Below are 26,124 nucleotides of genomic sequence, written 5' to 3'. Positions count from 1 at the left end.
GACACATGGACCCCAACACGGTCGCGGCCCTGGGTGACATTTGGTCCTTGACGGATCAGAATGAATAGGAGAGAGAGCCGGGTGTTAGGCTCTGATGCCTGTTTTCTTTTTTAAAGATTTTATTGATTTATTCATCAGAGAGAGAGAGAGAGAGAGAGGCAGAGACACAGGCAGAGGGAGAAGCAGGCTCCATGCAGGGAGCCGGAGGTGGGACTCGATCCCAGGTCTCCAGGATCACGCCCTGGGCAGAAGGCGGCACTAAACCACTGAGCCACCAGGGGCTGCCCTCTTTTTCTTTTTTTAAAAAAGATTTTATTTATTTATTCATGAGAGACACAGAGAGGCAGAGACACAGGCAGAGGGAGAAGCAGGCTCCCCACAGTGAGCCTGATGCGGGACTCGATCCCGGGACCCCAGGATCACACCCTGAGCCCAAGGCAGGCGCTAAACCTCTGAGCCACCCAGGTGGCCCTGCCTCAGTTTTCTTATCTGTAAAATGGGAACGCTCAGAGCGCTGCCCCCACAGAACCGTTGTGAGGATCAGATAAGTTGAGAAACGTGAAGCGCTCAGCGCAGTGGCCAGGTTACGTCGCCTCCCCCTAGACCGCCAGCTTCCTGAGAGTCGGGGCCTGTCCTTCTCTTCATGTCTCTGGAGTCCAGGCTTCGTTCAACAGAGCTTGGTGTCCAGTAGCTGCTCAGTGAACGTTTGTCGACGAATGAGTGGAGGTGGCGGGGTACAGCAAGGGAGGATATGGAGATAACGAGTCTGCCCACGTGTCACTTATTCCACACACGTTCCTTGATCCCTTGCCCTGGGCCTGCCCTGCTGGGTGGTGCTGGGACCCATCTGTGACCGCGGGGTGGCCTTGGCCCAGCCCTTCCAGGGCTTACAGTCCAGTGGCAAGACAAATCTCTAGACAGTGACCACCCAGAGTGGGCAGAGCTGAGGTTGAGGAACTCAGGAGAAGGACCTGACCCAGCTTGAGGGTCAGGGGGTGCTTCCTGGAGGAGGAGGTGTCTGCGCTGAAGACCTGGAAGACCAACGGGGGTGGGGCCGGCAGGGTGGAGTGCTGTGCCTGTGGGCATGCCCAGAGCATGGGGAGCAGAGTGGGAAAGGCCTGGAAGCAGTTCAGGGGATGATAAACTGCAGACCACAGGGTGGGGGTGAGCGTCAGGGGTTGCTGAGAGGGAGGCTGAGGGGCCTCCAGGAGCCAGACCTCCCAGGGATTTGCAGGCTATGATGAGACTTTAAGGGCACTTGGAGAGCCATGGGTGGTTCCAAGCAGGGAGGAGGCACTATTGAGTTTGGGATTTAGAAAGATCCCTTGGGCTGTCTTATGGTGGGAGGATGGGAGGGGGCAGGAGACCAGGTAGGAGGCTGGGGAGGTGATGAGGAGAGACATCCTGGCCCAGGGCTGGGCTGTTGAGATCCCAAGCTCAGGAGGCCTAGGAGGTAGGTTCTGGTGTTTTCCCCCCTTTGAGGGAAGGAGGCACCCAGGTTTTGGGCCTGGGCAGCTGGGTGCATCCTCTGAGCTCTCAGAAGGGTACACAAAGGGGTGGCGGCTGGGGACAGGTGCCCTGGGGTGGGGTGCAGAGACGCTCGGAGCAGCCAGGGCGCGTCTGTTGGCTGTGTGGTCCTCTGCTGCCCCCTGCTGGCTCTGCGTTGACGAGTGCTGCTTGCAAGTCGGGCAGAAAGGACGGACCCAATGAACCCAAACTCCAACCAGTGATAAAAGATGACATTTCTGGGGCGACCATGCTGCAGGCTGCACCCATGTTCACTGCCCCCCCGCCGCCCCCGGGTCTCTAGCTGTCTCCTGCCAACTCACCGAAGTGAATTTCAAGACTGACCTCTCAAGCCTGCCCTCTTCTTCCTTCCCTCCTCCCTCCCTTCTCTTCCTCAGTTTTATTGAGATATAATTCACATACCAGACAATCCACCCATTTAAAGTGTACAAATCCAGTGTTCTTAATATGTTCATAGGGCCACACAACCGTCCACACGATCGATTTTAGAACATTTCCATCACCCTGAAAAGAACCCCTATCCCCCTTAGCAGTCACTCCTAGCCCCCCATCCCTCCAGCTCCTGGCGACCACTCATCTGCTAGGAAGCAAATCCTAGATGTCTCTGTGGATTTGTCTATTCTGGACAGTTCCCTTTCATGGAATCATATAATATGTAGCTTTTTGTGTCTGGCTTCTTTTCATTCAGCATCATGTCCTCAAGGTTCATCCAGGTTGTCCCATGGCTCAGTACTTCGGTCCTTCGGTCCTTATCCGAAGGCCAGATTATATTCCATTGTCTGGATACACCATGTTTTGTTTGTTCCTCTGCTGATGGATATTTGGGTTGTTTTCACTTTTGGGCTATTATGAACAGTGCCGCGAGCATCTGGGTACAAGTTTTCATGTGGACATGTTTTCACTCCTTGCAAACCTAGTCCTCTTGAATTGTGAATGCAATGCCCCTGCATCCCATCAGCAAACCAGACACCAGCGGGGGTCCCCCATTCCAGCTCCCCAGCTTTCTTGGCACCTGTTCATTCTTCTTCATAACATTACTCCCCTGCGAATTATGTTTGGTGCCATTTGTTGTCAGTTCTCTGAGGATAGGGATATCTGTTGTTGTTTTTAAAAGATTTTATTTATTTATTCATGAAAGACACACAGAGAGAGACAGAGACACAGGCAGAGGGAGAAGCAGGCTCCCTGCAGGAAGCCTGTTGCAGGACTCAATCCCAGGACCCCGGGATCATGACTTGAGCCAAAGGCAGATGCTCAACCACTGAGCCACCCAGGCATCCTGGGATCTCTGCTTTCTTCTCGGCTATCTCATCAGAGCCTAGAAAAACTGCACACAGCAGGTGATCAATAAATGTTCGTTGAGCTGATGAACGAAACTTTTGACACACTCTTCTCCCTCATCCCTTACATCTAACCCAGGGCCAAATTCTGCCAATGTTTTATTCTAAATATCTCTTGGCTCTATGCATTTCTTCCACCAGCGAGGCCTGCCACCCTGGTCCAGCACCTGCTGAATGAATGAATGAGTCACTGGATGAAGATGTGGATGGGTCTTCCTAGGAAGTTCTCTCAGGAAAGCATCGTGGTGGAGAATGTGGCCTCTGGTGTGAATCCTGATGGGGTATCGATTGGGCTGTTCATACATGTCGGTTTTCCCTATTCTGAATACACGGTAGCATTGCACCTGCCAGCGCTCTTGACATTAGGTTGTATCATGTACCCTCCTTTGGCCAACGAGCTGTGAGTGGGAGTGTCACTTCTGGGTGAAAGCCTTTAAAAGTCTGCTTTGCCGTGTCCCCTCCCTTTTCCGGCACAGTGACGGGCTGTGAGAGCCTGGTTCCTGAATGAGGAGATGTGAAGCCGAGCTCTCCTGACTCTGGGCATGCCCTCCGCACTGAGACCACCGTGAAGCACGAGCAAGAAATAAACCACCGTCGCTATTTTAAGGCTCGGAGATGGTGGGGTTGTTTGTTACTGCAGCCTAACCCAGCTCATCCTGACCCCAACACTGGCCTTTCTTTATACATGGTGTGTGACCTTGGGACAGTCACTTCCCTCCTCTGGGCCTCCATTTCTCCATCTGCAAAATGGGAATAGACAGTCCCAGCCTCCCAAGGCTATTCTGAGAATTTGAGAAGTTCAGACAAGTAAAGACACAGAGGCCCGGCTCTGTTTACTGGAGCTGTTGCTACCGTCATGCTTACGTCTGGTTTTGTAGCGGTGAAGAAGACCTCACTGGTGACCCCAGTGCTCTCCCTTTAAGGATGTGATTTGAGGACTGTGTGACGCTATAATTTCTGCTCGCATCCCATTGGCCAGGAATTAGTCACATGGCCGCATCGAGCTGCAGGGCATTCTGGGAAATGTAGTTTTTAATGCTCAGCAGGAAATGTAGTTTTTATACACTTGGTTCAAAACCCTATTACTGAGGAAAAGGAGAGGACAGATATTGGGGTTTGACAGAGGTTGCTAGAAAAGAGGAGAGGAAGGCAGGCATGGGGTCCCCCCACATACTCTGCACCTGACAGCCAGTGCTGGGGCTGACCCTGCTGTGACCTGGTCAGCAGCAGGGGATCAGGGGCCCAGAGGATCCGGGTGTCCTGAGAGGTCTGGGGATGGAGAAATCCTTACCCGGGGAGTATTTGCATATTGAGTCAGGAAGAGACGCAACTTCCCTTCCAGCGAATTCTTTCTCATCCTCTATGTTAACTTCCCGCGGCTGCTGTAACCAACTGGCATAAATGTAGTGGTTTCAAATAATAGGAATTTATTCGCTTACAGTTCTGGAGGTCAGAAGTCTGAAATGGGTCTCACTGGGCCAAAACCAAGGTGGTGGCGGGGCTGGGTTGCTTTCTGGAAGTTCTAGGGGAGAATCTGTGTTCTTGCGATTGTGTGCAGAGTTTCTGGGTTCTGCTGGTGGCCTCTTTTTGGCGGCCACACCAGCAAGGGTCCCGGGAAATCTTTCTCCCATCACGTCCCTCTGACTCTGTGGGGCCTTGGCTTCTGGGCCCTTCCTCCATCTTCAAAGGCCTGTATCACTCCAATCTCCACCTCCTTTCTTACAGCTCCTTCTCTGACTCTCTCTCCTCCTGGGTTCCTTTCAGAAGGCCCCTTGTGATTATATTTCAGGCCCAGTGAGATCGTCCAGGATCATGGATAACCATCTCAGGATCCCATCTCAGGATCCTTAACCCAGTCATACCTGCCAAGGCCCTCTGGCCATGTAAGGTAACATTCACAGGGCATTAGCACATAGACAACTTTATTCAGCCTACGACATGGTCTTTTTTTCAGCCCCCAGAGCAAAAGCGACAGTCTGCTGTGCCTTACATGGGGGGGCCCTGTGCCCTGCACTATCTGCTGCTCCTCATCTCCCTGAGCTCACCCTCATTCTTTTCCTTTTCTTTCCTCTTCTCCCACCACCCTGGCCTCTTTGCTGCTCCTTGAACTCCCCAGGCATACTCCTACCTCAGGGCCTTTGCACTTGCTGCTTCCTCTGCCTGGAATGCTCTCCCTCCAGATCCCTACATTCCTCTCTTTCCTCCTTTAGGTCTTTGCTCATCGTCACCTTCTCTTCAAGGCCTTCTCTGACCTTCCTATTTAAAATCACAGTCCCTCCACACTCCCAACCCTCTTCTCTCCTCATTTCCCCTTCTCTTCTTATCACCATCCAGCACACCACGCGTATTAGTTACTTTGCTGACTCTCTCCTCCGCCATAGCGCCCCTCTAGGAGAATAGAAGTTTTTGTCTGTTTTGTTTCCTCCCAAAGCCGCAGAGTCCAGAACTGTGCATAGCACACAGTCTGTTTATTGTTGAATGAGTGATTAAATTAAGGGGCGACAGATGGGGCTTACATTTGGGACCGGGGTTTTGGGTGGCGTTAGGGAAGAGAACCGGGGCCTGAGGGCCTTGGTAAGATTCAGGGTCCCAGGCAATAGGCAGAAACTGGCCACAGGTTCTGAGAGACCAGATCTCGAGAGGGACTGGATTGGCCCTGCCGGAGCAGGTAAGGGGTCTGACAGCTGTGGTAACCGGCAAGTTCTGCATCGGGGTCACTGGCCTGGAAGGCCAGCCCTCCCTGCCATATGCCTTATTGTTTGGGGCTGTGTGGCCGGGGGCTGCCTTGACCCCAGCGGAAGGAGCTCCTAGGACAACCAGGGAGCAGGAGTGGGATGTTGTAGGCCAACAGCAGCCCAGCAAGTAGGAGCCTGTGAGGTCTGGCTTGAGGCAGGCCTGAGTCCACATTCCTCACCCCCAAACATCCAGTGTGTGTGAGGATCCTTGGGTTAGGAGAAGGCAAGAGCCTGCCTTTCCCAGGCACATGGCCCAGGCCAGGTTGCTAGACAGACCAGCCTTGAGAGCAGGTTATAAACTCAGAGGGTCAGAGAGGAGCTGGGCCCATCATGATCTCTTGCCCCCCATGCCCCCTGCTTGATGCCATACTGAGTCTTCATTTGAGTCGGCCCCACAGCTGTGGTGGCCTGGTCCTGTGGGGTCTGTGGTGTGGCTTTTCTGTGGGCACCAGGCCCCCAGGGGAGGGCTGAGGCTTTTGCACTTTCAGGGGCCTGGGACCTCTTCAGGGGGTTGGTGTGAGCTGGCAGTAGGGGGCAGGGTCGGGGTTCAGCAGGTCCTGGCGGGGAGAAAAAGAGAGGGATCGTGGGTGGGGGTCAGAGTCAGGGTCGGGGGAGCCAGGCGGAGCCTGAGGCACATGGGGAGAACACAGCTGGAGAGAGGGAAGAGCAAGAAGGAGAGAGATGTGCAAGAGGCAGGAGGCACCAGGCCCTGGAGACCCAGAGAAAGGGGTGGGCACGGAATGACAGAGATGAAGAGACAGGAGGGACAGGGGCAGAGAAAAGGAGAGAGGGACAGAGAGAGAGAGAGAGAGAGAGAGAAGGACACAGGGAGCCAGAGAATGACAGCAAGAGTGGGAGCCATCCTGAGAGGTGTAGAGACATGTACAGAGAAATGTAGAGAGACACATGGACACAGAGATCTAGGGGTGGACGGGAGGGGACAGAGAAGGGCTGGGGCCCAGGCCCAGGAATAGGCCCCTTAAGTGGGGTCGACTTGGGCCCTGACCTGTGGTGTGACCCTGGGCGCCACCCTTCCCTCTCCCAGCTTCATTTCCTCCTGCGCAAATTTGCAGTCTTAGAATCCTTCTAAGAAGGAGGGAAGTGTAACCCCAGGAAGGGAGGGGCTGGACTGTGTTCCGGGGAGCTAGAGACTTGAGAGCAGGTGGCAGTTAGGTGAGGATGGCCCCGCCCCCCTGGCCCATTGTCAGGAGCCGCCCTTCCCCCAACCCCCCTTCCCAGCTCCACACCTGGTAGGGGTGGTTCTCTGGCTCCGCTGCTGCTGGGGCAGGGGCTGCAAGGGAAGAGCACCAGTGAGCCGGTGAGCCGGGCCCTGGCACTCCCACACCCTTCAACCTTTGACCTTGGGTGTCAGGCCCCACCTGGATTCCAAATCCGCCTTGCCCCTTCCTGGGTGTCCTGACTATGACGGCCTTCACACCCCGCCTCCCGTCCACACCTGTGGCTCCACGCTTTTAGTTTAGGCTTTTGACATTTTTCCTCTTATTCAATTGAATTCTTCGTCTTCTACTTTTTTTTTTTAAGATTTTATTTATTTATTCATGAGAGACACACAGAGAAAGAGAGAGAGAGGCGGAGACACAGGCAGAGGGAGAAGCAGGCTCCATGCAGGGAGCCCGAGTTGGGACTCGATCCCAGGGCTTCAGGATTACACTCTATGGCTAAGCCACCCGGGGCCTCCCAGTAGAATTCTTCTTCTTATCATCCCTTCCCACCCGTATCCGCCCCATGGAGAAACTACAGACAAGCGGAAGAGGGAAAATAGAGCCCTCCCCACCCCCACCCCCAGCCTCCATGCCCCAGAGACAAAGGCTCTATGTTGTGTCTTCCCAGATTCTCTTCCTGTTGGCTTTAAAGTAGGGAGCATCCCGGGGACACCCGGGTTGCTCAGTCGGTTGGGCATCTGCCTTCAGCTCAGCTCATGATCTCAGGGTCCTGGGATCAAGCCCCGCATGGGGCTCGGTGCTCAGCCTGTGTCTGCTTCTCCCTCTCTATGCCGCTCTGCCTACTTGTGCTCTCTCTCTCTCTCTCTCAAATAAATAAGTAAATCTTAAAAAAAAAAGTAGTGAGCATCCCACAGAGTCGTGTTCTTGCTGTGGGGGACAAGGTGCCAGGCGCCACAGTGAACCCCCAGGGGAGCCACCAGGGGGCTTTGGGGGACAGGTGGGGGCTCACCATGGTGTTGTTCGTGGACGCTGTGCCCCCGGGGGGGGGACACCAGGTGGGTCGGAGACGGCATCACCTCATAGATGTGCTGGTCACCTGAAGCAGGGGACAAGGGAGGAAGTGGCTGGCAGGTCCCACAGGCCCCTGCTGGCTGCTGTCAGCGCTCATTTACTCAGCTAACACTTGTGCAAATCCCTGTCTTGCCCAGCCCTGTGCTGGGGACCCTGCCCTCCTGGGGCTCCCAGTCCAGTGGGGGAGACAGATCTGTCCCCAGATAGGGATAACCCAGAGTGGGTAGGGGTGAGTGGGGGAGCCCCGAGGGTTCCCGGAAGGGTGATCAGGGAGGACTTCCTGGAGGAGGGGACAGCCAAGACTGGAAAGAGAAGTGAGAGCTACGCAAAAGCAGGCATGAGTGGCTGGCAGGAGATAGCCTGCCATGGCTGAGGAGCTGTGACACGTTTGGCCTGTCTGGATTTTATATATATATATATATTCAATTTGTTTTATATTGTTTTGCTTTTAAGGGCGGGAATGTTACACGTGGGAGATGAAGCCAGGAAAGACAGTGGTGATCAGTTTGCAGGGGTCTGGAGAGGCGTGTAAAGGAGGCTGACCCTGTCCTACGGCCCCTGGGGAGCTATGGAGGGCCTTTGAGCCGAGGAGTGACAGGGTGAGAGTTTTAGAAGCACTCTGCCCGGGGGTGGGGTGGAGGCCAGCCTGGGTGGAGGGAGACTCAGAGAAGCTGGAAAAGCCCATCAGTCCATCAGAGAGTGAGATGGCCCCTGCTTCAGAGCGAGTTAGGACAAGACCTACCCTATCCCCACCTCTTCTCCCATAATCCCTGGCCCCAGAGTCCTTCCTCAGTTTCCCCAGCTGCCGCCATATGCCAATGAGTAATGTTTCCCTAATGTCACTGTTGATACAGACCATCCGAATGATTCTGGTCTATCCACCTGTCTCACGATTTCCTTGATATTTCTCTTCGAATCAGCTCATTTGAATACCTTTATTTAAAAAGTACATGACAGGGATCCCTGGGTGGTGCAGCGGTTTGGCGCCTGCCTTTGGCCCAGGGCGCGATCCTGGAGACTCGGGATCAAATCCCACGTCGGGCTCCCGGTGCATGGAGCCTGCTTCTTCCTCTGCCTGTGTCTCTGCCCCTCTCTCTCTCTCTGTGACTATCATAAATAAATTAAAAAATAAAAAAAAAATTAAAAAGTACATGACATCACTGCGGCAAATAGGAATAGATTGTCTCCTGGGAAAACAGGCCCCTGCCTCTCTCCTCCATACAGAAGTGGGCACCATCTGATGCCTTTACCTGCCCACCTGTCCACTCTGCTTCTTTGGTAATAACGTCTGTTTTTTTGGGGGGGTCAGGTAGGGAATCCTTCCCCACTCTGAATCCATCTAGTCACATGGAGCTGGGTTGGTCCTCTGACTCCAGAGCTGCGCAAATAACCCAGATTGGCCAATTGGGACATTCCAGCGCCTGGCTGCAGTGGTTGGTCCTCATAGGACATGTGACTTGAGTTAAGCTGGGGAGAAGCAGCCCTGGGGCTTTTGCTGGAGGTGTCAGGAGCTAGGTGTGGTCTTCTCTCTGTGGCCGCTGAGCTGATGGGATATAAGCCTGGGGCCCCTGGGTGCTATCTTGTTACACCACAAGGGAAGGTCCTGCCTGAGAATGAAGCCACCACCGAGAAAGGCAGAGTTGAGAGGTATATGGAAGAGCCTCTTGCCAAAATCGAGTTCCTGGATCCAGCCATACCTGAAGCTCATATAGGACCCCAAAAAACCTTTTAATTCTTTGTAAGCCCATTTGAAGGTAGGGTTTCTGCCTCTTGCAGGGCAGATTCTGCCAAATATAGGATAGAAAGATCCTTTTCACTTCAAGAGTTCTGAGATTTGATGAGATTATGTATGAGTCGGAGGACATGACTCCCAGAAGAATCAATCAGTGGGATTCAAGAGGTGGGGAAGCAGACAGAGGGACGGAGAGAGAGGCTGGGGCCCCTGTACCTGTGGCTCTGGCCCCTCCAGCCTCCTGTTAACTGGAGATGGGCAATGCAGCTGATAAAGAGGGACCTGGCAGTGAGGGACCCAATTATGATGGCAGCCATGATCCCAGCACTCACGGGCAGGTGTATAATGGGCAGCTCCTTATGCTTTTCTGAGGGGTATGAGAGAGAGAGAGAGAGAGAGAGAAGCCTGTGAGATGTCCTGGGAGGGCCTCCCCACGCCCCTCACCCCTGCATCAGTGACTGTCCATAGAGCACTGATGTGCAGTTTCCTGTCCCCAGCCTAGAGCTTTCTCCTGCTTTTCAGAGCTGAGCATCCACCTGTCTAGTTGATTCTGCTGCACATAAAACTCAGCGCCCCCAGATGGAACTCCTTGGCTCTCCCCACCTCAAAATCTCTGCTTCCCTAGGATTTCCTACCATCTTCGGCAAACCTGAAACCTGCTTCCTGACACATCCCCCCACCTCACCCCACCTGCCTGCTTTTTCTCAACTTAGTTGATTGACACCTCCATTCTTTTAGGGGATGTCCTCTGTTTTGTGGGGGGACAAAGGATCTTGATGTGTGGGGTTCTCAAACCTGCCAGGTTTGGAACAGAGCCTACCTGACTTCCTACCCCCACCATGAGGACCTCCAGTCTTTCATATCATGCTGAACACCTGTTATATCCCAACCTTTCTTGGCAGCTAAACTTGTAGACTCTGAGGTCAAAATGCTGGGGTACATGGGCAGATGACTCAAACTCGCTGTGCCTCTTCCCATTTGTGAAATGGGGATGATAAGAGTATCTTTAAAATTTTTTTTTAAATTTTTATTTATTTATGATAGTCACAGAGAGAGAGAGAGGGGCAGAGACACAAGCAGGCTCCATGCACCGGGAGCCCGACATGGGATTCGATCCTGGGTCTCCAGGATCGCGCCCTGGGCCAAAGGCAGGCGCCAAACCGCTGCACCACCCAGGGTACCCGATGATAAGAGTATCTACCTTGTAGAGTTGTTGTGAAGATTGAATGTGTGCACACACACAATGTTCTTTCAATTATCCAACAAAGTAAGATCTATGCCATTTAAAAGATGAGTAAATGAGGCATGGAGAGGTGAGCTAACCTGCCCAAGGGCTCACACCAGGTGCAATGAATGCTAGGATCACAACTGGGCCACCTGAGCTCCTGAGGACCACTCTGTGTAGCCTCCAAAAGAGGGGCCTGTGTCCCAGGAACCCTTGAAGGATGGGAAGGAACTGTATCAGGCTCTGCGCGAGTGATGACCATCTGTATCAGGCTCTGTGGAGTGTAGACCATCATTTCCAAATGGACTAGAGTGTCACCATATATACATACATACACACATATATATGTATTTGTGTGTGTATATAATTAAATCACTCAATATTCGCCTATTTCATCCATTTCCCTAAAAGTTTATCTGTTCAGAGTGTCCAAAACCCGTTTTAAAATGTATTTTTCTCACTGGGAGGAAGAAGATAGGTTGTGTCTGGGCATATGTGGTCCTTGCCCCCCTGGCCTGGGGAGGTGGCTAAGTCAGGCCCGTTCTGCAGATACACCAAGGCCCAGAGAGGTTGCATTTGGGCAGAAGATAGAAGGCAGGCCCTCTTCCAGACACTGGAACTTAGCAGCTTTCACATCTTCTACCTTTTTAATTAATTAATTAACTAATTAATTAATTTTTAAGTAGCCTCACATGCAACTCTCTTGAGTTCAAGCCCCAGAGATCAAGAATTGCATGCTCTACCGACTGAGCCAGCCAGGCGTCCCCACCTCCTTCCTTTTTGACTTTCACAACAGCAAGTGGAATTCCAGTGGCTTCTGTGAGTGACTCAGGAGGTGGGGGGTGGGGGGGGCTGAGGCCAGGTCAGCTGACTCAAGGGTTCCCCCAGTTCCTGTCCTCTCCACCCAGGCCCTGTTGCCTCATCTTTTTACAGCATCCAGAGCCCCTTCTCCTGCATCTTCTTGCTCTGGCCCTGCTGCCCTGTCCACCCATGCAGTTCCATCACCCACAGCTCCCTTCCTCGCTGTTTGGGGCTGCCCAGCCTTTGCCCATGCTGTTCCCTCTGGCTGGCATGCTCTCTCTATATAACTCCTGCTCACTTTTCCACTCCCAGCTCCCTCTGGAAGCTTTCTCTGACAACCCCAGGCCAAGGAGACTCCGGATAGGCATTTCCTTCTTAGCTTACTTGCTTAATTTTTCTTTAATTTTTATTTATTTATGATAGTCACACAGAGAGAGAGAGAGAGGCAAAGACATAGGCAGAGGGAGAAGCAGGCTTCATGCACCGGGAGCCCGACGTGGGACTCGATCCCAGGTCTCCAGGATCGCGCCCTGGGCCAAAGGCAGGCGCTAAACCGCTGCGCCACCCAGGGATCCCGCTTACTTGCTTAATTATGCAATTAATTGGTTCATGTTGGTAGATTGGACATGAAAGAGCACTTCAGGGACACCTGGGTGGCTCAGTCGGTTAAGCGTTGACTCTTTTTTTTTTTTTTTTAAAGAGAGAGAGGCAGAGACATAGGCAGAGGGAGAAGCAAGCATTGACTCTTGATTTCGACTCAGGTCATGATCTCAGGGTTATGAGATTGAGCCCCTCATTGGGCCTCTTTGCTCAGTGCTGCTTGAAATTCTCTCTCTCCCTCTGCCCCTCCCTCTGTTTGCATGCACATGCTTGCTCTCTCTCTCAAATAAATAAATCGAAAGAAAGAAAGAAAGAAAGAAAGAAAGAAAGAAAGAAAGAAAGAAAGAGCACTTCAACTACCTCCGTTGTGACCTTAGTCTGTACTTGTTAATTGGTTAAGTTCTTTCCAGCTTGTCTCTTAACTCATGCAAAAGATGCTGTGTGCAAGGCATCCTGTGATGGGAGCGGAAACTACCCCTTCAAGCAGTAGGGACTGCTCTGAGCCAGCAAGAGCCCTCTTGACTGACCCCGAGACAACAATTGAGCTGACCTTTACTGCCCACCTGCATGTATCCACTGACCTTTGTCGCACATCTTCCTTAAGTAAACCTAGATGTATTTTCAGCGCTTTGGAGACAGTCTTTGAGATGCTAGTGTGCTGTCTTCCTGGTGTTGGCCTCACTGAAATAAATAAATCCCTTTGTTTTCCTACCTCTCGTCTCTCTGCCTTTGGATTTTGTCTGCAGAGAGTGGACAAACTTGGTCTGTTTGGGATCTCAGGAGCCAGGTGCTCCTGCACCCCTGTGCCCCAGCTACAGACATGTGGGTGTCTCCTCGCTGGAACCTTCTACCCCTCCACTATGTGAAGCCTCCAGGAGTTCAGGGAGGGATGGATCCCGCCTCCAGCTCTGGGTAGACTCCCTTAGCTTATCCATCCCTTGTCACAGCCACCGCATCAGGAAGGGCAGCTGCTCAGACCTAAGCCAGTCAGCGCTCTGCATTCCTTTGGCCTTCCTAATTGGCTCAGGTTGGTCCAAGCCGAGTGAAAGTGAAGCGGTGTGGTCCAGAGGGGGTCAGAGGAAGGGACCCTGGTCTGAAAGCTGTGGGCTTGTGAGCCTTGGGAACCGTAAAGTCATCTTGCTACCCTGAAGGCATTAATCATGCCTCCTTCTCTCTTGGAAAGAGAACCCTGAACTTGAACTGGGCACAAGCCTGCCCTAGATAAAGACATTTCCCAGCCTTCTTTGCACCTCCGTACATGGACAGCTCGTTCAAAGATGCCTTAGAGCACAGTGTTGAACGTTGCTGCTGACATCAGAACCCTGAGCAAGTTCACATACAAAATTCTGTGTCTGAATTTCCCATTTTATAAGGATACGAGTAGTATTGGATTAGGGCTGAGCCTAGCGATCTCATTTTAACTTGATTGCCTCTATAAAGATGGTCTTTCTTTCTTTCTTTCTTTCTTTCTTTCTTTCTTTCTTTCTTTCTTCTTTCTTGAGATTTTATTTATTTATTCATGAGAGACACACACACACACAGAGGCAGAAACATAAGCAAGAGGGGGAAGCAGGATCTCTGCGGGGAGCCTGATGTGGGACTTGATCCCAGGACTCCGGGATCATGACCTGAGCTGAAGACAAATGCTCAATCACTGAGCCACTCAGGCATCCCTAAAGATGCTATTTCTATTCATCTTTCGATGGACACTGAGACTCCTTCCACAGTTTGGCTATGTGGACATTGCTGCTAGAAACATTGGGGTGCAGGTATCTCGGTTTTTCACTGCATCTAAAGATGAATGGATAAAGAAGATGTGGTCTATGTATACAATGGAATATTACTCAGCCATTAGAAATGACAGATACCCACCATTTGTTTTGACGTGGATGAAACTGGAGGGTATTATGCTGAGTGAAATAAGTCAATTGGAGGACAATCATTATATGCTTTCACTCATACGGCAAATATAAAAAATAGTGAAAGGGATAATAGGGGAAAGGAGAGAAAATGAGCAGGAAAAATTAAAGAGGGTGACAAAACATGAGAGACTCCTAACTCTGGGAAATGAACAAGGGGTAGTGGAGGGTGAGGTGGGCAGGAGTATGGGGTGACTGGGTGACGAGCACTGAGGGGGGCACTTGACGGGATGAGCACTGGGTGTTATACTATATGTTGGCAAATCGAACTCCAATAAAAAATATATATTAAAAAATAAAAGATGCTATTTCTAAATAAGGCTCTATTCTGATGTACTGAGGATCCGGACTCAGTGCCTCCCAAGCTAGGTTCCTTGCCACCCTGGAGAATATTTGAACTGTTCAGGATCCTTTAATCTACTTTTCTGCTTAAATCAGCTAGAAGCAGTTTCTTTTCCAGTAGCAAGAACCCTGCCTGAATCACACGATCAGGTGTCCTCTTTTTGGAACTTGTTATATTTAAATTAAAAAAAAAAAAAAAAAAAAGGGGATCCCTGGGTGGCGCAGCGCTTTGGCGCCTGCCTTTGGCCCAGGGCGCGATCCTGGAGACCCGGGATCGAGTCCAACGTCGGGCTCCTGGTGCATGGAGCCTGCTTCTCCCTCTGCCTATGTCTCTGCTTCTCTCTCTCTCTCTCTCTCTCTCTCTCTCTCTGTATGACTCTCATAAATAAATAATAAAAAAAAATTAAAAAAAAAAGAACTTGTTATATTTTCTGACTTTCATCATAAACAGTGAACTTGAAAAGAGGGAGCCTGTGAATCACTGTCTTTTTCAAAGTCGATTGCGACAGGATCTCTTCTGTGATATGATCTTACCGTTCTCTAATGTAGTAGGAGGGTCTAAGACCCCTCCCTTGAATCTCGGCTAATCTTAGTGACTCACTTGTAATCCAAAGAATACAATGTACGTGATGCTGCGTGACTCTCAGGGCTAAGTCAGAAGAAGCCATAGAGTTTCTGCTTTGGTCTTTTGGAATACTTGCTTCCCCCCTAAGAACCCAGGCTCTGTGTTGTGAGGAAGCCCAAGCAGTCACACTGGAGAGACCAGCTGACAAAGATCTGATGCATAGCCCCAGCTAAGTTCCCAGCTCACAGTCAGGGTGAGCCTCCACATATCTGCCTGAAGACACTTCTGGATGATTCCAACTTCTAGCATTTGAGCCAGTCTTAGCCTCTGAGTCTTCTCATTTGAGGCCCCAGACATCATGAAGCAGATAAGCCATCCCTGCTGTGCCCTGTCTGAATTCCTGATCCCAGTAATCATGAACATAATAAAATGGTCATTGTTCTATACCACTGAGTTTGTTCCTTATCAAGAAGTAACCAGAACGGAGCCCCACATTTGATTTCTTCTACGACTGAAAGTTTTCTTTTCGGCTTTTCTCTTTCTGGGCCCTGGGACCATCTATACTCAGTTCTTCCAACAAAGAATCATCTGGGTCTTCTTCCGTGGATCGTATTTCTCCATGTGTATCTTTGATTAGATACAAACACATCTGAGAAAGTGCTTCGAGATGGACGCCTGAGTGGCTCAGTGGTTGAGCGTCTGCCTTTGGCTCAGGTCGTGATCCCGAGGTCCTGGGATCCAGTCTTGTGTTGGGCTCCTTTCGAGGAGTCTGTTTCTCCCTCTGCCTATGTCTCTGCATTTCTGTGTCTCTCATGATTAAAAAAAATATATATATAAAATCTTTTTAAAAAGTGCTTCAAGAGACCACTATACAGTGGATAATGACCAAACTGTATATAAAAATAGAATTCCAGGGACGCCTGAGTGGCTCAGCGGTTGAACATCTAGACACATTTGGCTCAGGTTGTGACCCGGGAGGTCCCGGGATTGAGTCCCTCATTGGGCTCCCCACAGGGAGCCTGCTTCCCCCTCTGCCTGTGTCTCTACCTCTCTCTCTCTCTCATGAATAAATAAATAAAATCTTAAAAAAAAAAAAAAGAAAAAAAAAGAATTCCAGTCCACAACCTATGGTGAACTGCCAGGAAGACCAGCCTTCTCACAAACAGCTGGTGACGCCAGCCTGCTTTGAGTCAGACTTACAGGGAAGCCAGATTGCTATCTCCAGGGACAGTCCGGGAAGAGAAACAGTAGCTTCTGTACGAGTTGGCCCTAAGTGGCCAGGACATGATTAATAACCGACTGGTTCCCTAATTTTTGTCCCTGCTTCTAATTTAGGACCGACTAGAGAAAGCCAAATAGACACCCCACCTAGCTTCCCCGTGACAACAACCTCCAATCAGGAGGAGCTGAAGACAGCTGAAGTCTTCTCTTTCTTCCACTAGGAAGCTCCCCCCCCCCCCCCCCGCCTTTGAGTCTCTGCCTAAATGCAAGTGATAGGGGTTGGTTGACTCCCTTATTACAGCAGGCTCTGAATAAATAGCCTTTGCTTTTCTCTTTTTTTAAAAAAAATTCTTTTTATTGGAGTTCAATTTGCCAACATATAGCATAACACCTTTGCTTTTCTCATTGCCAGCGCTGGACTTGGTTGATTTCCACGGCCTCAAAAGCAGCAACTTCGCTTGGATTTCCCAGTCGGTCCTCACAACGATCCACGGCGGGAAGGGCAATTGCCCTCATTTTACAGCTACTTTGGGGAACAAATTCGGAAACTTTGGCCATTTGACTAGAGGTCACATTAATCCCGACACCAGCCAGTTAGTCCTCAATGGTGGTTGTTCATGATGAAGCAGAACAAGGTCCGAAAAGTGTGGACTCCGGAGCCCGCCAGCCTGGGTTCAAGTCCTGCATCTGCTGCCCCTTAGCTGAGTGACCTGTGCAAGTTACCTAACTGCTCTGGGCCTCAGTTTCTCCATCTGTGGGATGGGAATCATCTTGCAGTGGCAGGGAAGACTCAAAGGAGAAATCCATGTGAAGCACCCGGCATGTGTTCGGTGAAGGGGAGCTGGGCTCTGTAATGAACTTCCTGGGGTCAGAGGGCCTGGGGGGCTTGGAGAAGCCTGTGCCAGGGTTGCTTGAAGGCCCCGAGTCCCCACGACTGGGTTTACAGGGGAAGGGACATGAGCTGGCGATGACTGTGATCCTTCTTTGGTTTCGAGCCTGCTTTAGGCTCCCTACTGGCTGTGGGACCTTGGGCAGCTGACTCCATCTCCCTGAGCCTCTTTCCTCATTGGTATGCTGGGGACCTAGGTGTCCTGGGCCTTTCTTGTGTGTTCAGTCTGCCTGGAGCCTCTGAATCCTCTACTTGGGGAGCCCTGCCAGAGACTCGCTTTCTTTGCTTCTTTTTCTCTCGGGCACTGTCCGGTGACCCAGTCCCTGATCGGGGACACGCCCGCCAACATAGAAACCCCACAAGGGCAGAGATTTGTCTGTTGCTTCCGTAAACTCAGTGCCTGGCACACAGGAGATACTCAATAGATGTTTTTTGAATGAGTGCAGCTCCCCCACCACTTTTTTAAAAAAAGATTTTATTTATTTATTCATGAGAAACACACACAGAGAGAGGCAGAGACATAGGCAGAGGGAGAAGCAGGCTCCCTGCGGGGACCCTGACATGGGACTCGATCCCAGGAGCCCGGGATCATGCCCTGGGCTGAAGGCAGACACTCAACCACTGAGCCACCCAGGGGACCCTGAATGCAGCTTTCCAGTGTCCCCTTCTATCTGAGCCACTAAAGGCCACACCCCTCATGATTAAGAGAGGTAAAGTGTGGGAATTACCCAGGGCACAGGACAAGCTCCCAGCCATGTCCACCCCCCACCCCAAGCCAGGGGCTGGATTTAGGGCCACAGCGGTCCTTAAATAGAAATGCCCTGGCTGCTGAGGTGACCCCTCCTGACGTGAGGACCCACCCCAGCCTATGCCTCATCCCCTCTGCCTTTTCCTTTGCTCTTCCTTTTGCTGAATCATTTTGCTTCCTTGCTATTTGTGTTCAGCCTTCTGGAAGCTAAGGCATTTCCCAGGAGGGAGTGGATTCTACCGGGGCTGAGAAAAAGCCAGGTGGCAGAGGGCCAGGAACATGGACTCAGACACAGCTGGGGCCTTGGTTCCTGCCCCAGCCGCATGGTGGTGGGCCTCTGCATCTCTGTTTGCCCCTCTATAAAATGGGGATCATCCCAGGGCCCAACAGGGTTCCTGTGGCAGTGGGAATGAAGTGTGGTCAGCAAAGCGCTCAGCTGACAGGTGCTTCATACAGTAAGTGCTCACAGAGGGGAGATGGAATTACAAGTATTTACGCAGTACCTAATGTGTGCTAAGCACTGCTCTGCGCTAGGGGATTAGCGGTGACCAAAACAATAATAGATAAAAATGTTATGATTATTATGGAGAGAGCAAGTGTTGAATTCTTCATCTTCCCCGCCCTAATCCCCTGGCCTTGGGCTCCCCATCATCTTGTTTGTCCAACTTGATTCCATGCCCATGGACAAGGTGTGGACCCTTTACTCAAGGGGAAGGAAGCTATAGACCAGGCTGCAACCAGATGATGATGATGATGATTTATAAAGATTTTATTTATTCATTTATTTGAGAGAGAGGGAGAGCGCATAAGAGAGAATATGAGCAGGGGTGACAGAGGGGAGGGGAGCAGGGGGAGAGGGAGAAGCAGACACCCTGCTGAGCGTGGAGCCCAATTGGGGGCTTGATTCCACAACCCCTAGATCATGCATGACCTGAGCCAAAACCACCGACTGAGCCACCCAGGCACCTCAGACCAACTAGAATTCTATCTTGGTTTGTCTGTCTCTCTGTTCAGCTTTCTCTCTTCCTACCTCTGCCTTTTGCAAGAGGAGATTCAGAATCTGCAAAGAAGCCTGCGCTGTCACTCAGTTAGGGTCTGGCAGGAAACCCTGGCCGCAAAGAGGAGAATGGAGCTCCTGAGCAGAGATGAGGCCAGAGATGGCCCCCCCAGGAGGAGGAGGGAGCCCTTGCGTTTTGGACAACTATTTCCCACCAGCTCTGCTGGGCTCCCCACCCATTCATTTATTCAACAGTGTGTCTGGCCCTGTTCTAGGCTCCAAGGAGACAGCTGTGAACCCAGGGCTCCTGGAGCCGACATCCTGGGGGCTACCCTGGGGCCCTACAAGGCTCCCTACACCGTGAGGCAGTTGCAGAGAGCTTCTGTCCTTACAACCCGAGCCTCGGTTTGAATACATCCTGCTGCACTGGCCTCCGAGGATGCCCCTCCTGCTCTCCTGCCTCAGTCATGCTGGGCCCCTGCCAGCTCAGTTCATGAGCCCTGCAGCTTCCTGCAGGCCCTTTGCACAGACCAAACCCTCTGCCCAAACACCTCCCAAAGCTCCTTTCCCCTCTGCTTGGAACTGCCGGTCATCATTCAAGCTTTGTTGAAGGACTGCCTTCCCAGGGCAACCTCCCTGCTACCCCCAGTTACACTCTCATCATCTCTCTGTGTGCCTTTCCTTCATGGTCCCTGCACTGATCATAGTGATGTGTTGTGTGTGTGTCATTATTCATTAATATCTATCTCTCCTGCCAGGCTGTGAGCCCCTGCAGGGCATGGCCAGGGCTGCCTCGGCCTGCACTGTGTCCCCAGCACTGCCCAGTATAATCCAGACACAGAGGTGGCCTTGAGGAAGAGGGACTTGGGGGAAGCTTTGGTGAAGGGATGGGTGAATGAGCAGCTCCGCATCTGCAGAGGCAGCTACGTGTCCCATTCAGGCAGCCCTGCACTTGAATCCCAACCCTGTCACTGATTCGATGACTGGATGCCTAATAGTTGGGGCATGCCTTTTTCCACCTGAGCCTCCGCTTCTTTCTGGATAGACAAGATTCAGCCCATACTTAACCGTGGCTGGGTTAAACTGTGAATCAGATCAGTCCTCTGCTTTAAACCCCCGAGTGGCTTCTTTCAATCTCTCCACAACCGACAAGCCTGGCCCCTGTGTGCCTTGTGGACCTCAACTCCTAACGCCCAACTTGCTCACTGCCTTATAGCCATGGCATCCTTCTGTCCATATGCTTTGAACACACCAAGCTAGTCTTGCCTCGGGGCCTTTGCACTTGCTGTTCCCTCCACGAGGAACTCTATCCCTAGAAATCTGTAGGGCTCCCTTCCTTTCCTCTGCTCAAATGTCACTTTTTTGGCAAGGCCTCTATGATGACCTCCCATTCATTCCAGGTCACATTACCCTGTTTAATTTTTTTAAAAAGATTTTATTCATTTATTCATGAGAGACTCAGGGGGGCAGAGAGAGAGAGAGAGAGAGAGAGAAAGCAGGGACACAGGCAGAGGGAGAAGCAGGCTCCACGCAAGGAGCCCGATGTGGGACTCAATCCAGGGACCCTGGGATCATGCCCTGGGCTGAAGGCAGGTGCCAAACCGCTGAGCCACCCAGGGATCCCCCTAATTTTTTTTTTATTGGACAAGTCATAACTTCTCTGTGCCTTAGTTTCCTCATCCATAAAATGAGTCCAATAATATCACCTACCTTACAGGACTGCAGTGAGGATTAAATGAATTATACATACAGTGGGCATATAATAGGCACCAAATAGTGTTAGCTATAACTATTATTGTTAATGTCTCTGAAATATGATCTTATTTTATTATTTACCTGCACATTATCAGCATCCCACGTATGAAAGAAGGCAAGGAGATCCCCCCCCCCGCTTTTCTCTGCTTTGAGAGGAAATGATTAAGCTCCCAGACTCTGCCATTGTGACTTTGTGGGATCAAATCCTTGGTCTACTCCACTCTGCCTCAGTTTCCTCAACTGTAAAATGAAGACAATAATGGTAACCTGCCTCATGGAGTTTTTGGTTTTGAAAGTTTTCACTCAGGGGCACTTGGGTGGTTTCAGTCAGTTAAGTGTCTGACTCTTGATTTCAGCTCAGGTCATGATGATCTCAGGGTTGTGAGACTGAGCCTCAAATCAGGCCTCACGCTCAGGGTGGAATCTGCTTGAGATTTCTCCTTTCCCCCTCCCTCTAGCCTTCCCTCCACTCTCTCTCTTAAAAAAAAAAAAGAGAGAGAAAGTTTTCGTTCATTTCTTTATTCAACAAACATTAACTGAGAACCCACTGTGTCCACCCGCTGCTGTGGTAGATGTCGGATGATAAAAGGACAAGTATATTTTCACTCTCTTGCTTTGAAGAATTACTCTCCTCATGAGACATGTTTGGAATGTGACACATCGGAGCATATTATGAAAATCACAGAGGTAATGAGATGACCAGAGTCCTCTGGGGACACAGATGGTTAATGACCAAGTCTGCCTGGGAGAGTTGAGAAGTTATTTTATTCCTCTAGCTCTATTGAGATGTAAATGGCATATCACATTTCATAGGGTTTTTTAATTTAATTTTAAAGATTTTATTTATTTATCTGGGGGTGGGGGCGAGAGCATACACACACAAGGCGGGGGAGAGGCAGAGGGAGAAGGAGAAGCAGACCTCCTGCTGAGCAGGGAGCCCAATGTGGGGATTGATCCCAGGACCCCAAGGTCATAACCTGAGCTGATGTCTGACGCTTAACCGACTGAGCCACCCAGGTACCTCTCATTTAATTTTTTTTTTATTATTTATTTATAATAGTCACAGAGAGAGAGAGAGAGAGAGAGAGAGAGAGAGGCAGAGACATAGGCAGAGGGAGAAGCAGGCTCCATGCAGGACCCGACGTGGGACTCCATCCCCGGTCTTCAGGGTCACGCCCCAGGCCGCAGGCGGCGCCAAACCGCTGCGCCACTGGGGCTGCCCCCTCTCATTTAATTTTAATATTTATTTATTTTTAAGTAAGCTCTATACCCAGTGTGGGGCTCAAACTCACGACCCAGAGACCAAGAGTCACATGCTCTTCTGACTGATGTCCCTCACCTGTTTGTTTGTTTTTTAAGATACACATGAATTAATATAGGGCAGTGGTTCTCAACTGAGGGTGACATTTGGCAATGTCTGGAGACAATTTTGGTTGTCCCAACTGGGTGAATGCTACTGGCATCTAGTGGGTAGAGACCAGGGATGCTGCAAAATATCCTACAGTGCCCAGAACAGTCCCCACCTACACGGAATTAGCCAGTCTAAGATGTTAATGGTGCCCAGGTTGAGAAGCTATGTTCTGGAGAGCGTGTGCCCAAGTAACAAATGCCCAAGAAAGGGCAGCTGCTATTATCCATCACCCTATGTCTAGCACTTGGCCCAGAGTGGATTTATCAATAAATACTTGACTTAATGGACTTGAAGACAGAAATGCAGTGTAACACTTAGGCCCATGCACACAGTGGGAGCTCGATCAGTATTTCGTTAATTAATGCCCGTGAGCAGTAAATGAGATGGTGCATTCTCCAGGGTCTGACTCAGTGTCTGGCACAAGGTTGGCACTCAATGGATATTTTGTCAGTTGATGCATGTGAGGATACACACAATATCTTCAGGGTCTGGCACCCATGAGGTGCTCCATCAGTTTGTGTTGAATGGATGAATGAGAGAATCAAAGGAGGTTGTATTTGCACAGGTCCTGGCCTGTGGTAGCCACCAGGGTGCATTAGCCTAACCCATCCCTCCCTCAGCGGCACAACACTCACCGGCCACCTGGACCTCAGTCTTGGCCCTCATGATCCAGGCAGGATTGATGGTGACAGCTACCTGGTAGGTGCCACTGTTGGTGGACTGGACACGATGCAGCAGCATGGAGCCATTGGGGAAGCCAACGATGTCATGCTGTCCCATGGCACTGCCATCCCTCTGGGGCTGCTGGAGATCGGGGAAGTAGGTGAATAACATCGTGCCACCGTTGGTCTCCTCCCCCAGGTACCAGTGAAGTCCTGAAAGTTGCCTGGGATGCCCTGGACAGACAGGAGAAGGTCCTGGTCCTTTTGAGGATGCTCTGGAATCTTCTGGATGTGTGGGGCAGCCCAAGAGCCTTGTGGGATCCAGAGGGCCAGGATTGAGGCTATGGGAGTTACAAGGGTGGCCTGAGATCAGAAATGTTGGGCAGAAACCATAGAATTTTTCTCCCTGTATGTCCTCATCTGGGGACAAGGACTCTGAGTGCTGCTTATTGGAAATAGGACTGGGATTGATTAGTGATGTCTGCCCTGGGTTCAGGAGTGGAAACCCAGATATGAAAGCCACAGATTTCTCATCCCATTGGTCCAGCAGATTTTTCTGCCCTAAGATGCTGTGTGGTCTGCCTCTAAACAGTTGAACTCTCTGAATTAATTCATTTATCCATCTAACCAATACTTACAGAAATACGTATTATTTATGCTACAGTACCAATTGTATATGATATGTCTAAAATTCCCTAGATTTCAGGGGCACCTGGATGGCTCAGTGGTTGAGCATCTGCCTTAGGCTCAGGTTGTGATCTCAAGGCCTTCGGATCGAGTCCTGCATCGGGCTCCCCGCAGGGAGCCTGCTTCTCCCTCTGCTTATGTCTCTGCTTCTCTCTGTGTGTCTCTCATGAATAAATAAAATAAAATCTTAAAAAAATTCCCTAGATTTTTAGGCACTGGGGATATAGCAGGAAAACAAATACAAATAAATTCCTGTCTTCGTGATGATCTGAGGAAAGGCTCCTGTGTTGCTGAACCTGGCCTGTAGTGGGCGCAGCCTTGTACCAGGCAGCCAGAGCCTGACCTAAGTCAATTCCCAGGATAGTTCTTCTTGGAGTTTGAATTTGCAATAACAGCTGTGAACACTGTAGCAGCAGTTTGATGATCATATGTATTATTGCAAATAGGACAAAAAAACAAAATACACAATCCCCCCCAGAAAAAATCCCCAAACAGATAATATTCTTGTCCTCATGGTTTTGATATTCTAGAAAATTCCAAAGTAAAATTGAATAAGGCACTGTGATTCTACAGCTCAACCCTCTCCAACATCCAATCTTACACCTCTTCCTTGGCAAATCTTTCCTTTCTCCCAAGAGACCTCAGCCCCTGGGCTGAGTCTCACCTTCTCCCCTCAGCCCTGGGGTGTGTTTCCTCCTTACCTGAGAGCAGGAGGCCCTTTGAGAAGTAGTGCTGGGCCCACTCAGGAATCTCCATCTTGGTGTTTTGTGGAGGTGCCAAAGGGCCACTGCAGACACCGACAGGGCTGGACGGCGGGCCCTGGCTGTACGAAGTGGGCCAGCTCAGTGGGAATCTTTGGGGGTGCCTCCCAGACATTGCTGAAACTGGCCGAACCCCAGTACCCCTTTTCCACAGGCTCCAGAGGCTTCACTTGTGCTCTCCGGGATGGACTGCAGATACTGGTTGAACCAGTTTATCAGGGTGACTGGGGAGCTTCCTGGGGTTTCCTGTGGACTCCTCCCTTAATCCCCTTCAACCTCTTCTTCCCACCCAGTGTGAGGTGTGACCATTACGAGCATGTCAGGAGCACGACAGGAGCACAACAGGAGTACGACAGGAGTCCTAGTGTCCTCTGGTTAAATAATCCCCCTGGGCCAGGCAGGTCCCTGGAGATAGGCCCAACACAACTGCCTCATCCAACGTCTACCACACATAACCGTGCCCATTTCACAGATGAGGAAACTAAAGCTCAAGGAAGAAATCAGGTCTACTAGTAGGTGGCCATTCATTCACCCCAACATTCATCCCAGCACCCACTCCCTGTGCCCAGCACTGTGCTGAGTGGTGCTGCAGACACAGTGGTGATTGAGACACCTCTTGCTTTGTCCTCAGTCCCCAGCGGGGCTCACAGTTCTGTGTCTGTGTTGGGGGGAGCAGACCCATCCCCAAGCAATGATGATCCAGGGTGATCAGCACCGGGATGGAGGAGCCCAGGGGGCTGGGAGAGCCCAAAGGGGTGCCTCACTCAGCCTGAGGGGCAGGGAGAAGGAGACATCTGAACAGAGACCTGGAGTAGGAGTAGCAATGAGGCAGGCAGTGGGGTGGGAATGGGGTGAGGTTTATCAAGCATTATAACAGCATATGCAAGGCATGGGGCTGAAAATCCTGGCTGAGGGGGCGCCGAGTGGGATGGGAGTAGGCTGGAAAGGAGGGATCCATTGGGATTTTGAGCTGTGTTGGGATAGGGTCTAAGTAATGGAGGGGCCAGGGTTGTGCCAATACTGTAGCTAGTCGTCACATAAGGTGATTGAAATGTACCCTGAAGTTAATTAAAATTCAATGCCTTCAAAATTAGTTTCTCAACCTGGTCACTTTCAAGTAAGTGATCAATTATCCCCTGTGACCAGTGGCTATCACACTGGATAGCGAGCTACAGAATGTTTCCATCACCATCACAGACGTTTCTATTTGGCAGTGCCCGTGTAGGGACCTGAAGGGGGCAGTGCCAGGTGAGGTTTCTGGATCTGTGGGCAGAACACTAAGTTTGGGGGGGCCATAAGTCAGTGGTAGTTTGCCTGTGTATGTCACCAGGTTGTCGCAGGTGATGGCATCTATCAGACCAGGGTCCCCAGGTTGGAGTGAGAGAGAAATCTGGACGTTGATCCACCTTGCAGGGTGGAGTGGGGGGGTGGTGTGGTCCAGGTGGGCTGAACCATTGCAGAGTCCAAGCACAGCCCTGTGGCGAGCTGGTGAGCCTGACTCTGCCACCACTTGGCTATGGGATCTTGGGAGCAAATGACTTCACCTCTCTGAGGCTTGGCTTCCTCCTCTGTGATGGTGATGGGAACGTTCTTCCGGGGGGAGACAGCTCTGAGTTTGGGCTGCAACAAGATTGCCCAAGCCAGCTTTGTTCCAGTAGGAATTTGGTTGTGCAGCAGGAGTGGAGTTGAGGGTGTCAGGGGGACTCTGATAGATTATCACCACTACCCCCTTAGCAGAGGCTCTGTAAGCAGCACTAGGCAGCGCATAAAGCAAAGCCAGTTATTCTGGATTTTCTGCATGCTGAAGCTTCTCTCTCTCTCTCTCTTTCAGTTTGTTTCTTTCAAATAATGACTTTGATTCCTTTTGCATTATTAAAAGTCAAGGTTTAATATGGAAAATTTAGACAGTATGAGCTCAAAAAGAAGAGAGTAACATTCAGTCATCTTCCAAC

At 50.8% G+C, this 26,124-nt stretch overlaps 1 protein-coding gene and 1 non-coding gene across 2 annotated transcripts; one reads left to right on the top strand and one right to left on the bottom strand.

Moving 5' to 3' along the window:
• Positions 1-6,105: 6,105 nt before the first annotated feature.
• CEACAM19 (CEA cell adhesion molecule 19) lies at positions 6,106-24,167 on the bottom strand. Its single transcript, XM_072747157.1, is given in 8 exon segments — positions 6,106-6,159; positions 6,850-6,893; positions 7,796-7,882; positions 8,401-8,528; positions 9,806-9,956; positions 22,698-22,931; positions 22,934-23,065; positions 24,113-24,167. Coding segments are annotated over 8 exon segments (885 nt in total).
• Positions 23,675-23,859, top strand: LOC112931578 (small Cajal body-specific RNA 16). The gene has a single exon (XR_003237328.1).
• Positions 24,168-26,124: the final 1,957 nt, after the last annotated feature.

This window comes from Vulpes vulpes, chromosome 1 (assembly GCF_048418805.1).
Source record: "Vulpes vulpes isolate BD-2025 chromosome 1, VulVul3, whole genome shotgun sequence".
Lineage (NCBI taxonomy): Eukaryota > Metazoa > Chordata > Mammalia > Carnivora > Canidae > Vulpes > Vulpes vulpes.
This window is presented reverse-complemented; position numbering and strand designations above follow the sequence as displayed.